The sequence below is a fragment of the Orbicella franksi genome, chromosome 4 (assembly GCF_964199315.1).
Source record: "Orbicella franksi chromosome 4, jaOrbFran1.1, whole genome shotgun sequence".
Classification (NCBI taxonomy): Eukaryota; Metazoa; Cnidaria; class Anthozoa; order Scleractinia; family Merulinidae; genus Orbicella; species Orbicella franksi.
In genome coordinates, this window is record NC_138148.1 from 24,397,301 (window position 1) to 24,412,274 (window position 14,974).

At 39.4% G+C, this 14,974-nt stretch overlaps 3 protein-coding genes across 3 annotated transcripts in view; 1 reads left to right on the forward strand and 2 right to left on the reverse strand.

Moving 5' to 3' along the window:
• Positions 1-14,974, forward strand: part of LOC145484949 (uncharacterized) — a 78,216-nt gene that overhangs the window by 52,101 nt on the left and 11,141 nt on the right. The gene's annotated exons all lie outside the window — the stretch shown is intronic.
• LOC145484510 (uncharacterized) overlaps positions 1-14,974 on the reverse strand; it is a 113,187-nt gene that overhangs the window by 11,015 nt on the left and 87,198 nt on the right. The gene's annotated exons all lie outside the window — the stretch shown is intronic.
• On the reverse strand, positions 5,196-7,397 carry LOC145485071 (uncharacterized). The gene is made up of 2 exons (XM_081463722.1): positions 6,751-7,397; positions 5,196-6,525 (listed from the first exon to the last, which is right to left on the reverse strand). The coding sequence occupies exons 1-2, from the start codon at positions 6,764-6,766 to the stop codon at positions 6,296-6,298; spliced, it is 246 nt and encodes an 81-aa protein (XP_081319848.1). The 5' UTR covers positions 6,767-7,397; the 3' UTR covers positions 5,196-6,295.

A 14,974-nucleotide genomic window follows, 5' to 3' on the forward strand; every position in this document is an offset into this window, starting at 1 on the left:
CCGTTGGCGTAAATCTATCCCGCTTCTGACATCCATGTCACAATATTGTCTTGAAAGTTCTTTATTTAATAATGCAACAGCTGAAAACATGACAACACGAGCGAACAATATGGCGGATAGCTCCAGTTCGGCCTCGAGCTCCCAAGGCCCGATGGGAGCACGTGGCATGACGTAATATGACAGTAAGTAGATCCTTTCCACCTTTCATTCCAGTTACAACTGAGTTCACATTGTTATGGTATGTGGCAAGAGAAGGTTGCTAATAGTGGTGGTACTCACATGAAGAAGGTTTTTGCTTTCCCCTGTTTTGCCGGCTTCCTCGACAGATATTGTTTGAGTAACTTTACAAACACTACTTTTCACCTCATGGCAAGAGTGCTTTTTAGTGGTTCCTCATAATATGACGATTACTTCGCAGTTATACATAAATTACACTTTTTAAATTAAAGTTCTAGTTCTCTTCTTATTTGAAATCTTGTCTCCATCGCGTCTATTTTGCTGACATAATCAACGTCTTCTTCCTCCTCTTGGGAAGCACTTACATTTCGCTTCAAGACACCTCTTATTAAGGGCTGACAGCCTGCTGAAATATCTTGCAACTTGAAGTGTTGAAAGCCATTCCTCGTTTCTAAACAATTTATTTCCATTTGCTGATCTTGGACTCTTAATTTTACATGCAATATCAGCAGGATTTGCTTTAACACCAGTTTATTCTCCTTGGAAGAATGTATCCTGCAAAAAAGACCAAACGTGTTCAGAAAATCAGGTAGACTTCTTCGCTTTCTTCAGTGCCCAACCCTCCTCCAGTGAAGGACTGTCAGCTGATACTGGAGACGATTCTGTCACTGATGGCACAACACCAATTGCACCTTGCACATAGTCTCCAGTGACAGTTTTACAGGTTTCCACCCACATCGCTATAATGCTGTCGCAGTCAGATTCTCTTTCTAACTCGATTAAGTGGTGACCAACATCAAGATGTTTTTGTAGACTTTTAAATTCCTGGTAGATTTTTACACAGCCTTGTTCTGGGCAGGAATAGGAGGCAACCAATCGAGTTGCTGACTCTGCTTCTTCTGACTGGCTTATCTGTACCTCTGTTGGTGCTGATGGTCCGACATCATGGGCCTGAGTTGCTACTGCATGAGACGTGCCAACATCTTGAGATGGTCGGCTAAATGGCCAAAGCTCTTTGATTCCTGTGGGTCCTTGTGGAGTACCATACTTCTTAAGCTGTGCCAGAGAAAAAAAACTTGCCGGTACCCACATTGTATGCCTTCCAAGCTCTCAGTCCAGCAGGCTCAAACAAAAAATTGTTCAGTGCTTGAATACCAGTCATACTATGTTTCGTCATACTTTGAAAAGAATCTTGAATTCTTGCAACAGTGGCATAACAGCCCTTTACCCCACCATAGAACTCAATTGCAACCTTCATTGTCTTTGGCGGTGTTTATGTCATTTCCCTTGTTTACAAATCGCCGCATGTGACTTTCAAGAGGGGCTATCCGGCAATCACAAACATCTTTGCCGGCTTGGGGTCATTGAAGTCGTACCGCAAGATTCTGATTCCAGCACGCTCACTAATACTTGGCAATGACAGGATAAGAAACACATTGTGATATTACCCAGCGTTATCAGATCGCAGGAAAGCCTCACTGAGGTTGGAATAACTAGACTTTAAAGCCACAAGCGTACTTTCCAGGATCGATGCCCCAGCAAACCAGTTTTGAGTGTATTTGTCAAAAAGGTGGATGTAGCTTCTCATCTACAGAAAGAACGGGATTGTATTATAATAGTACTGTCACCATTAGGCTTACAGGTAATGTAGAGGTAAAGCTCCATATTATCAAACACCCATGTAATAGGGGATTTATTTAAATGATGCATTTGTATTTCGTTTTTAGCAGCATTTTTATTCACATATGTATACATATTTAGCAATTAGATTATTCGCTGTTGATTTCTATGAGGTGATAGCTGATGAGGCCGAATCTTACTAAAAGCTACTTCAAATAGTGGTTTCCAATTATTTCTTGGTGTATTATTAAACTTTGCGCCTTAAAAGATTGCTTGGGTTGAATTGTCATTTAAAATTGAAGTTGTGTACGCACGCGCATCAATTTTTTTTTAATAATTTCAACTTTTTTTAAAATCAAGAAACCATAAATGTCCTTCATTTTCTCTTCTCAGGAATTTAAATAACCATTTGCATTAAAATTTTCCTCCAAAACTTTGGAAGAACGAATAAAACATTGCCATTTTATAGACGACCCCAGCCACTGCACACTAATGGTGTGCTTATCTAGATCACCTGGGCTGGTTATAGAAACATCAGTATGGATTTAGATGTGGGTGTAGTACAGCACAAGGGGTCAACTGAACAACTCTGTGCTTGATGCCATGGATGGAGGAAAAGTCGCTGGTATGCTATTTCTTGATATATCCAAGGCATTCGACTCTATAAATCACAAGATACTCCTGGGAAAGCTTGAACACATAGGGCGAGCAGCAAGGAGTCTGAGATGGATTAAATTGTATCTTGCAGACAGACGGCAATGCGTGTGTATAAACAGGGAGATATCAGAGACTTGCCCTATTGACCTGGGTGTGCCACAAGGAAGTATCCTAGGCCCACTTCTATTTAATGTTTACATTTTGTCAGCTGCTGTAATGAAGAGTGAACTTATATTGTATGCGGATGATGCTGTTTTAATAGTTGCGGCGTCAACACCCCAAGAGCTTAATGATGCCCTTCGACATGACTTCACCCTAATCTCCGACTGGTACACCAACAACAAATTAACGCTTAATATGAAGAAGACTAAATTGATGCTTTCGGGTAGCAAGGCAATGTTGTCTCCGTTTAATGACTTTCAGTTTTCTACTGACAAAGGGCAAATAAATCGTGTTTCATCTTTTAAGTATCTAGGCGTATTATTGGATGAGAAATGGAAATGGAAGATGCACATCAATAGCCTCTTACAAAAATTAGGACATCGCCTGTCAGTCTTCAATCGAATCTATCATATGCTGGATCAGAAGTCTCACATCATATTTTAATGGCCTTGTCCTACCACACCTAGATTATGCAGATATTGTCTGGGGTGACCAGCCTGGTCTTACAACACAGATGAAACAATTACAATCTTTTCAAAATCGCTTTGCGAAGAACATCGTTAAGTCGAAAATGTCATCAGCAGAGGCTCTGACATCGTTGCAGTGGGTGTCTTCACATGCGAGGCAGTTAGGTCATCGGTGTTGTGTTGTGCAAGATGCAATGAAAGGTAGCATCCCCGAACATTTTGGTGTATTCAGATCCACCATGAACCAACAACACAGTTATAATACCCAAAATGACTACATGCCCAAAGTCAGTAGGCCAAGAACAGAATGGGGAAAAAGCAAAACATATTATGAAGCCATTAACGACTGGGTCACACTACCAAGTGCTTTAAAGAAACTGATGCCGAAAACTATTTTTAAATACAAACTGAAACAGTTTTTATTGAACCATTTTAACCTTAGTTAGTAGTAGTTTAATTATTGTTTTAGTTTTTAATCTTAGTTAGCTTACCGCATAGGTTTTTGTCCTTTTTATTGTATTTTAGATTTTAATGTATTTTAATGGTTTAACATTTATTTTCTCAGAGGACCCTCCTGAAAACCACCTTATGGTGACTGGAGGCCTCCTCTTAAAATATTATGTATTATTATTATGGCTGAAAGTGTGCAATGGCTCAGCCAATCAGATATAAATTTTTGCATGATGGAGGATCTCTCACATGGCTCTGGGAGAGGCTCTTTGAGGTTGATGTCCCGCAAAACTTCATCAGGGAAATCTTCCCAAAACTCAGGTTGCTCTATCGGGTCTTCATCTTTTTTTGTCCCCCTATAAAATAAAAGAATCATTGTTTGTGTGTCAACCCTACCCAAGCTACAATGTCTATGCTTTGCTGGCATTTTTTTTTTTACCATTTCCCCCTATGTTATTATTTCCTCAATTTTTATCCAAAGTTTCATTTTCTGAAAAATTTACTCATTCCTTATTTTTGTGAAAACTTCATATTTGTAACAAAAGTTTAATCTGAGCCAGTCTAAAAAAAAATGGGTCACACAGGTAGATTTTGATACAAAAATATACCACAAATAAGTGGCCACATATTGGTGCTTGAAAGCCATGTTGGGCTTCAAAATTAGTATTGTTGAAGACCACTGATTTGACTTAAAGTTTGGTAGCACATGGTTCAAACACTGGTCTCACAAGACCCAAAAGCGCGGGAAAAATCATCACGCAATGTCTCGCATGACTGAGGAAAAGCACGGGAGTTAAAAAAAAAATTATATGCCACAGTTGTTATTGTTACTGTTACTGTCTTGTTTGATTTGCTTTAATTTTAATTAATGTAATAAGAGCAATTGCAAATTAAAAATAAGTAGCTAGTGTATCTTATAGTGATTGCTGCGCAGAGTGGCGTGGGCGATGTAGAAGAGTTTGTAATGACTCTTTTGTGAACACAACAATAACAGTTTTTTTTTAACATAAACAGGATTTTTTAACTCAACAATAAACAACAACAGATACGAGCATGTTGCACTTGTGACAGTTGGGAAGCTATAGAGACAAACACTTGTTTATTATAAAGAAGTGTTTGTGTCTATAGGTTTTCAACTGTCACAACAGTCTTTTTTTCATTAAAAATTGCTGTGGCTTCAACAGTTAAAAGAACTTCAATAATATCATCATCAGTCAGATCAGAAAATGATTTGTGGTCGGTATCCGGATTCTGTTCTTGGTAGAGAGTGAACAAATGTTGGATGACATAGTCAAACATCTGAAGGGAAATAGTTTCTTTGTTTTTGTTTATAAAAAGAGCACTGATAAGGATTTTGCTTTTGCATTTGGATTTCAACTGTGACAATTTGCACTCAGTGCACTGGAGAATTTCCTTTCCACTGTCTGCAGCAATTATTTTGGTGTGACACTTGTTGCAGGAAAGGAGTCTTTGTACATAATTTATACCCTCTGGTGGAAAGTTGATTTTTTGCTGTTCTGGTGCACTGGATAAGTCATCGAGTCTTTCAATTGTTTTGTTGACCTTGTGGACTGTTGTGTGCTTGTTGAATGTTAAATAGTTGCTGTCTTGGTATTCTCATACTGAAATGTTTTTGATGTCGTAACAGTGCTGTGATGTTACTTTATGTATATCATTTTCCCATAATACAATGTGAACCGACCCAGTGTTGTCAGTGAACACAGCTTCTTGCATTTGGAGGGATTTACTGTTGATATTAAGGGTTTTTATTTCACCGGTAAATGTTATTCTTCCACAAATATTGACGTAAGTGTTTGGTTCACCATGCAATATGTCCTCTGCTGTGGTATCTGTAACGTCTGCAGCGACTGGCAATTCCAAAACGAGATGAAACAAAATGAGCTCTAGGCGTGTCATGACAAACTAGTGGGTGAGACTACTTTACAGGTCGTCTTCAAGGGTAGACAAGTAAACCACGGAAAACCAAAGTTGACAGTTATGGGCGATTTATTACATCAACATAAACGATCGTAAACTGAAATAACAATATGTAACGAATTTCTATTCAATTTAGCGGAAAAGTTGCGTAACAAATAGTCAAAACTTATACAAAACAAACTAACGACTTGGAATGGATAACAACGAAATTGAACAACAATGCATCAAAAAGTAGCCAGCGTAAATACTACACTAAGATACTAAATAAGATTCGATCACAGAAGTACACAACAAAAGGAACTAATTAACAGCTCAATGCTTTTGAGCCTAAAAGGTGGGCGTTCACTCTAGTAACGTTCAGAACACTTTCTAATTTAGACGATTATAAATCAATCAACATTGTACAAATGTTCCTTTGTATTCCTTCGCCCATAGCTATAAAAAACGTAACCTAAGCAAAATGACAATGTACTCACGTATCGGTCCTGCTTGAGCCAAGGGTTAGGAAATCAAAAAGCATCAAGAGTTCAAGGTTGACAAGACCACACGAGATGGAAAGAAAAACTACTTTAAACGGATGCTAACTCAGCTTTTATATGCGCGTGGTGACGCTTAAAGGTCCGATTACAAAACCAATAAAAAAGAAGTAAACATTGTAACTACGTTCGTAACTAAGATAAAGAGACAATTATTAACTAATCAAAATTGACCTTTGTCTAGTGTCCTTAACAGTATCTTTTGTTTGTTTTTCTTCTGTGTTTATAGGTTGATAGTCAAACTCTGATTCTTTGTCACTTGGATCTTGAAGTTTGGTCTCTTGTTGATCAGAAGTTACTATTCTGAAGTCTTCCCATTTTTTTTAGCTGAAATTTTGTCAGCTTTATTGGAGATGATGATTCATACTTGCGCTTGAATGTAGGGTGCTTCTCTGGTGAGAAGCACACTGTCCGGTAAATGTTGGTACTGGTTTGTATCTTGAGATCAAAATACTGATTATTGTATTTGCTTGTTTTTATGTTTGAGAGGTCATGTAGATATCCAACTATAGCACTTTCTGGGAAGAAAAAACAAACTGATGTTTAAAGAATGTTAAGACTTCACTGATCCGTGTTATCATTTTGGAAGAGAACCTCTGTGTACTAAATGATTATAGACACAAAATATGAAACTGAGCTAGCTGGGAACCAAAAGGATGCTTAATATATGTTGTTATTATTAAGAGGGTATGTGTAACATGGGATTGAATTTAAAATCAACTCTAATAGCATGGTTAACATACCATTGGAATTATCCATGGTTGCGTCAACTGCAAAGGAAAATGAAAGAATTAAACACTATTTTATAACAGTTAAATACATATGTTAAGAATATTTAGACTTTACTGATAAGTGTTATCGTTTCGGAATGGAACCTCTGTCTAATAAATCATTATGGACACAAAATACCAAACTGTGGTAGCTGGGAACCAAAAGGATGCTTAATATATGTTATTATTAAGAGGGTATGTGTCACATGGGGTTTGACTTTAGTGTCAACTGTAATATCATGGTTAACACACCATTGGAATTATCCATGGTTGTGTCAACTGCAAATGAAAATGAAAAAACTAAATACAATATTTAATAACAGTTAAATACATATTATTGTTTGAAGGAGAATTTCTTGTTTTTTTTTTTTCTGCAATTTTCTGAAGCCTAAGTTCTTCTGCTTTTCTGTATTTAAGGTTGTTTGACTTTTTAGTGTTTCCCAGCCATCAAAAGTCATTGGTTCTAGTAAAAAGAGATGATAAATCTCTAGTTTTACGCTCATGTTTACATGGTCAAAATATTACTACAGTTCTGATCGATAGAACTAATAGAAGGCAATCAAAGTCTTCAACAAGAAATCAAGTTAAGTGAGAGATGAGTAGGATGGCAAAACAAAATATAGATGTCATGTTTAAGCTTGCATAAATTAGAATACATTATGTTGCACGTGACGAGTGGTGTTGTTGAATAAACGAATTCAAGATGTCGCTGTGTGCGTCCAAGTCTTAGTGACAAACATTACATGGTACCAGGAGTAAAATGGATTCGTTCAAGCCTCCGGAAGCTTTGTCGCTTCAAGGAAATCCAAGTGAAAATTGGAGAAGATGGGTCCAACGATTCGACCTTTATCTGATGGCGTCTGGCAAAATAAAAGAAGACGAGAAAGTTCAGTGCGCGATCCTGCTTCACGTGATCGGTGAAGAAGCACTGGAAATTTATAATACCTTTAAGTTTGCTACTGGTGAGGATCCAAACAAGATTGCTCATCTTAAGAAGAAGTTTGAGGAGTATGTCAACCTGAGAAAGAACACTGTGTTTGAAAGATATCGATTTTGGGAATGCAAACAGCAAGAAGGCGAGACAATTGATCAGTTTATCACCGAGCTGAAAACACGTGCAAAGTCCTGTGGATTTGGCGATCAGCATGACCTCATGATCCGCGACTGAATTGTGTTTGGTGTGAGAGATACCCGACTGAAAGAACAACTGCTCCGTGAATTGTCAGACCTTACCCTAGAAAAAGCAGCAAGTGTTTGCAGAGCCGGCGAAGCAAGCTCGAGTCAAATAAAGGAATTGGAAGATTCTGACAAGAGCGTTCCAGTTCATTGGGTCGGAAACAAGTTCAATTTAAGGCGTCCAAAACCGCCGCATCCTAAATTACCGTTCAACTGTTCGAAGTGTGGTACTAAGCATCTACCAAAGTCATGTCCTGCGTTTGGAAAGCTTTGTCTCGTTTGTAAAGGAAAAGATCATTTCGCCAGAGTTTGTCCGCAAATGAAATCTCCCGTACACGTAGTCACTCCGAGCGATCAAGGCGCCATTGGTGGAGTCGAATTAGAAGTTCAATCAGATAATGGAGATCAAGAATTATTTATCGGAACAGTGACTAGTGCACCGCCTGTCGAAGACTCGGCTTGGTTTACGAATTTACGTGTCAGCGGAACACCGATTAAATTCAAACTGGACACAGGAGCCGAAGCGAATGTGTTGCCACTCAGTGTGTACTTGAAACTCAGAAATAAGTCACCGCTTTCGGAAACCAGCGTCATTCTCTCATCTTATGGAGACTTCAAGGTTAAACCTGAAGGCACACTAAACTTACACTGTGAAGCTCGTGGAATGAAAGAAAACCTGCCATTTTTTGTCGCCGCTGTTGAGTCACCACCGATTTTGGGACTCTCAGCTTGCCAAAAATTAAATTTGGTCAGAAGAGTAGAGAGTGTTGCCCAGGCGCCACTCACAAAGGAAGAAATTTTGGATGAGTTTCCTGACGTCTTTACTGGACTGGGCTGTATGGAAGGCAGTTATCACATTGAATTGGATGATACAGTTGAGCCTGTCATTCACCCACCACGGCGAGTGCCATATAGTCTGCTTGAGAAGCTGAAAGAAAAACTCCAGGAGCTAGAAGAGAAAGATGTTATTCAGAAAGTGGACAGACCCACCCCGTGGGTTAACAGTCTCGTCATTGTGGAGAAACGTGATGGGTCCCTACGCCTCTGTTTAGACCCCAGAGATCTTAACAAGGCAATTCGCTGAGAGCACCACAGGATTCCAACTGCAGAAGATATAGCAAGTCGTCTAAGTGGCAAGAAAGTTTTCTCCATAGTGGATGAAAAGGATGGTTTCTGGCAAGTGTGTCTAGATGATGAAAGTTCTCACCTCTGCACATTCAACACTCCGTATGGCCGTTATCGCTTTAAAAGAATGCCATTTGGTATAAGTTCAGCACCAGAGGTTTTTCAGAAAAAGAATGAATCCATATTTGGAGACATTGATGGTGTGGAAGTCATATTTGATGACATAATTATCGCTGCTAAAGATGAGTTTGAGCATGATACACTCATGAGAAAGCTTTTGCTAAGGGCACGAGAAGCGAAAGTTAAGTTCAACCCAGCAAAGCTCCAGTACAAAGTCAGTGAAGTCAAGTACATGGGGAACATTGTGTCTGAATCAGGATTGAAGCCAGATGTTGAGAAAGTGCGAGCCATAGTTCAAATGCCATTACCCCAGAACAGAGAAGAGCTGCGGAGATTCTTGGGAATGGTGAACTATTTTTCTCAGTTTATTCCTAATCAGTCAGAAGCTACTGCCCCCTTGCGAAGCCTGTTGAAGAAAGATGTAGTTTGGATCTGGTCACATGAGCACACACAGGCAGTGGAGCATCTAAAGGAGATCCTGTCAAGTCAGCCTGTTTTAAAGTTCTTTGATCCTTCTAAGCCAGTCAATTTGCAAGTGGATGCCTCTAAGTCAGGTCTAGAAGCATGCATTCTCCAGGATGGCCACCCAATTGCCTACGCATCAAGATCTCTCACCCAAGCAGAAGTTAACTACGCCCAAATAGAGAAAGAACTTCTTGCAGTGGTATTTGGCTGCGAGAGATTCAATCATTATGTTTATGGTAGACCAGTAGATGTTATGTCAGACCATAAACCGCTGGTATCAATCACAAAGAAGCCACTGGTTAATTCTTCTCCAAGGCTTCAACGCCTGCTTCTGAGACTTCAGAAGTATGAAGTCAACATCTCTTATGTTCCAGGCAAATACATGTATGTAGCAGATACACTCTCAAGAGCCTTTCTGAATGAGCAGCCTACAGATGATGATTTGAACGATGACATGGAGGTGATGGTCCATAGCCTCATTACAAATCGTCCCATGAACCAGGAGAAATTGGCACAAATGAAGTCTGCAACAGCACAAGATGAAGACCTTCAGAAATTATGTACAGTTGTTAAGAATGGTTGGCCTTCCCACAGAAGCCAATTGCCTGCATCAATTGCCCATTACTGGAGTCTTCGTAGTGAAATTCATGAAGTAGAAGGCCTGTTGTTCCTTGGCCAGAGGCTCATAATCCCACAAGATATGAGACAAGCTGTCCTGAATTGTATCCATGAGAGTCACCTTGGTATTGAAAAGTGTAAGTCAAGGGCCAGAGCTGTAGTCTATTGGCCAGGCATGTCTACTGCAATTGAGAGACTGGTGGCTAAATGCCCAGTGTGTCTCAAGTATCAAAGAGAGAACCAGAAAGAGCCTCTCCTGCCTCATGAAGTTCCCCAGAGACCATGGCAGAAGCTTGGTGCAGACATATTTGAACTGAACACTAACTCTTATCTAGTTGTGGTTGACTACTACTCTAAATATCTGGAACTTTGTCTTATGAAAGACAAGACAGCTAGCTCTGTTATAACTAGCATGAAATCAATTTATGCCAGACATGGTATTCCAGATGAAGTTGTTCCCGACAACATGCCCTTCTCAAGCAAGGCTTTCCGTAATTTTGCAAGTGAGTGGGGATTTGAAATCTCCACATCAAGTCCCAGATACCCACAGTCCAATGGGATGAGTGAAAGAGCAATCCAGACCATCAAGAATTTACTTAGAAAGGCTTGTGCAGACGGAAATGACCCCTACATTGCTCTACTGGAGTACAGGAACACACCCATCTCTGGACTTAAGGAGTCACCTGCTCAGCTGTTAATGAGTCGCATGTTGAAGTCCAAACTACCTACTGTGGAGTCTCTCTTGAAACCTCAAGTGGTTGATAGCCCCCAACAGAAGCTGCAACAGCGGAGTGATAAGCAGAAGATGTACTATGACCGGAATGCTAAGCAGCTGCCGAGTATTAAGGAGGGTGAAACAGCTAGAATAAGAAAAGGAAAGACTTGGGAGCCTGCCATTGTTACTGCACAACATAGTGCTCCAAGATCCTACATAGTTGCAACACCTGATGGTACCACCTACCGACGAAACCGTCATCACCTGCTCCCAACAGTCGAGTCGCCTCCACTGATCGCAGGACCAGCTATTGATGGGCCAGGCGTGCCTGTAGTAGCCGAACCGCCAGTTGCCGTCCCACCACCTGATGCTGCCATGCCCTCCCTAAACTCATCCAGCCATTGCAGTCCTCAACAGACACAGCGTACTTCCAGCAGCCGAACTGTCAGATTACCAGCAAGATTCAGAGAGGACTATGTTATGAACTGAACTGTCCACACTCAGTAACCAGACATTGAATCAGACTGTTTTTTTTTTTTTATTTGCTTACTACTAGGCTGTGTTATTGTTGGTTATGGGGAAATTCCAGTTAATAGTGACAACAGTGTGGAACAGACATTTTTAGCAATTTTCTGTGAACTGTTGTCACATAACTTGTTGACCTACTTTGTTATTCCTTTGTTTTCTTTTGTTTTCGGTTTTGTTTATTTATTTTTTTTTATTGGAAAGGAAGATGTCATGTTTAAGCTTGCATAAATTAGAATACATTATGTTGCATGTGACAAGTGGTGTTGTTGAATAAACGAATTCAAGATGTCGCTGTGTGCATCCGAGTCTTAGTGACAAACATTACAATAGATGATTGTTGACTGTTCTTGTTCAAGAACCCTATCTATCGACGAATTCGATCGGATCAGTACAGTAACTGAAAATAATTCAACAGAAATCACTCAAATGCAGTGAGATAAGTAAATAGCATAGGAATGAACGGAAAACATTAAATGAAACAAAAATAAGTTAAATTGCAAAGAATACTCACACTGATGATGAAGATGAGTTCCAAAACCTATCGAAAAGACGAATGTGATTAGATCGGTTACTAAATAATTCAACAGAAGGCACTCAAATGAAGTGAGTTAAGTAAATAGCATTGGAATGAACGCAGAACATTAAATGAAAGGAAAATAAGTTAGGTATTTGCACAGAATATACAGTACAGCCCAAAAATAATGCACGCGCAAGAAGTGGCGCAAGAAGATCTTACGCTGCAAGAACACGCAAACCGCTGCAAAAAGTAAAAATGTCGCGTTTTTGCGGTTTACCCGCAAGAACATTCAAAACGTGAGAAGTTGAAAGTCTAACCACAAGAAGCCGCAAGAAGTTGAAAATCTAACCGCAAGAAGCCGCAAGAACTTATGAATCTTACCGCAAGCCGCAAGAAGGTGCAAGAAGTTGTTGCAGGTCAGACAGTCTGTTCGTTTATAAGTGCTATGTTGGTGGTCAAAATGCTCAGCGTTTGCTCGCAATGTTATCCATAAGATATGTCACTGCAGTGGGAAGAGATATATTTCCAACAACTGAGACCAGATCTGGATTTATGTTTGCTTATACTGTGAAAATAATATCGAACGCACTCGCATGTTCATGACACCTACAGGAAAAAAGCCCTTCGATCACTTGCACAGTCTGCTGGCAGATTATGCAACAATTACAAAATGTCTCCAAATAATGAAGCTCATGAGGAAACAGTCCACGTAGAAAAATCGAACTACGATGTAGTTAGTCTTGGTTCCAACACTTTTTGCTTCTGAATGCAAAATTCAGAAGTGTTGTCTTCTTCTTGCGGATATATGAGCGAAGACAACTCAAGGCTCGATTTCCGTCGCTTTCTCAAGTCTGTAATGGAGTCTAAGAAACCTTTTGTTCAAATCGCACACTGAACCGCAAAGACTGCATGTGCACTACGATGTTGTAAATTTCTTTAAGAACTTTTCGGAGAGTTAGTATTACAGGCGAAAAGCCCTTGCAGAAAATATGTTGTGTTCCTAAAGAAACAGTAATCAAGGAAACTTGAAAGTCACCTATGGAAGCGAACCTCGTAAATTCTACCCTGTTTGCAATGCGGTAAAACATTACCGGTATAACTATGGTTGTGATAAGCACATAAATGATCTTCTGAACAGTGAAATCTCACAAGTTTGCCTTATGCATTCCTCTTATTTTGAAGAGAATCCCATTGAACGAAATATTTCAAGACAGCATGCACTGATAACAATCATGTTGTTGTGATGCCTCGAATTTGCATAAACTCTTCAAACATCACTGATGCGTGAAAAGTCACGCTTTTGTCATGAATGCATGTAGTCCTGTGCTTGTTTTCGCGGACTGAGAAACTTGCTTGTTTCAAAATTTGGGTTACACTTGGAAGCTACTTCCCAGTAAATATGTGTTTTTTTAACCTTTGTTCTGGACAGAAAAAGCCATTTCAAATAAGCTCATTTCGCACTGCTTAATCACACCGCAGGTCCGGGACTCCAGGACACATCGTAATAATAATTGTAAACAGTAAAATTTCCTTCATGTCGCCCAAAGCAAAACAAAGTGAACCCAGTATCTAATTCAGAACCAACTGATAAAACATGTACTGTTACTAAACTGATGAAAATAAATATAAACCAACAAAAAGCCAAAGGGCTTATCTCTGTGTCAATCTGTACAGTTATTTTGAGACACTCTCAATTCACAGGTTGCTTAGCACATGACCAAAATCTTTCCACTGTCAGTGATAAGATCTACCAACTGATTTATTCGCGAACGAAAACTCTCTCCAAGGACGACCTCAACAGTGTTTAGACTTTATATGGCTTACACTTTAGAACTTATAATATTGGTCACATCATTAACAAGATTCCCAAGATCTCTTGTGTAATGGTAGCCGTGTATGTAGTAAGGTCGACGATTTGTTATATTTGTTGACGTTTTGATGGATTGAAATACTGCTTTGTAGAACATGTAAACAGCAGCTCACGCCGATCAATGAATTTGAAGTTTCATCAAACGCGTATCCGTTCATTACTTTTTCTTTGGCCGTTCCTGGGGATCGGTCCAAATTTGAATTAAGTTAGACTCATGAAAAGTTCGTGGTCTGAACTGAACTTTAGAGTTTAAATTGTCAAGAGTTAAGAATTTGTCGTTTTAATGCTTCTTACGGTAAGTGCGGCGCTAAATCTGTTTTTTCCGTTGTGTTTTTTAGGACCTGTCGCCAAGACAGTACTGTCTTAATATGGATTTTCGCGTGCTAAGATGTTAGCACAAAGAAGTTCTTGCGAGTTGAAAATCCTACCGCAAAGAAGTTCTTGCGTATCGAAAATCCAACCGCAAAGAAGTTCTTGTGGTTTTAACTCCTAACCGCAAAGAAGTTCTTGTGTCTTGCAGGATCAAGGTGCAAGCAACCCGCAAGAAGCCGCAAAAAGTTGACAGCTTGCAGACGCAAAAAGAAGTTCTTGCGCGTGCATTATTTTTGGGCTGTACTGTACTCACACTGATGGTAACGATGGTAGCACAGGAATGAATGCAAAATGTTAAATGGAAGGGAAATAGATTGTAAAGAATGTATACTCACACTGATCCCAAAGTTGAAGATCGAAGAGGATCGAGCTCAAACAATGTGCTTCCTACTTGTCGCAAGGCATTGTGGTAAAGAATGCAACTAAACGCAAGGGATTGTGGTACAAAATGTAAAACAGAAGAAATTGAGAATTTGCGGCCCTTATTGCCTTATAAGCAAGATTATAACTGCTGCTTCGCTCGCTGTGCAGCAATTATTACAATAATAAATTATTAAATGATTAATAATATTAGTTATGCGCTTTATGAACATTTATCAAAGTATTGTTTCACAAATGACCATTTTTTTTGCGTGACGAATAAATGTGATGCCAGAAGGAAATGAAGAGTCATTTCTATTTTAAGCATGAG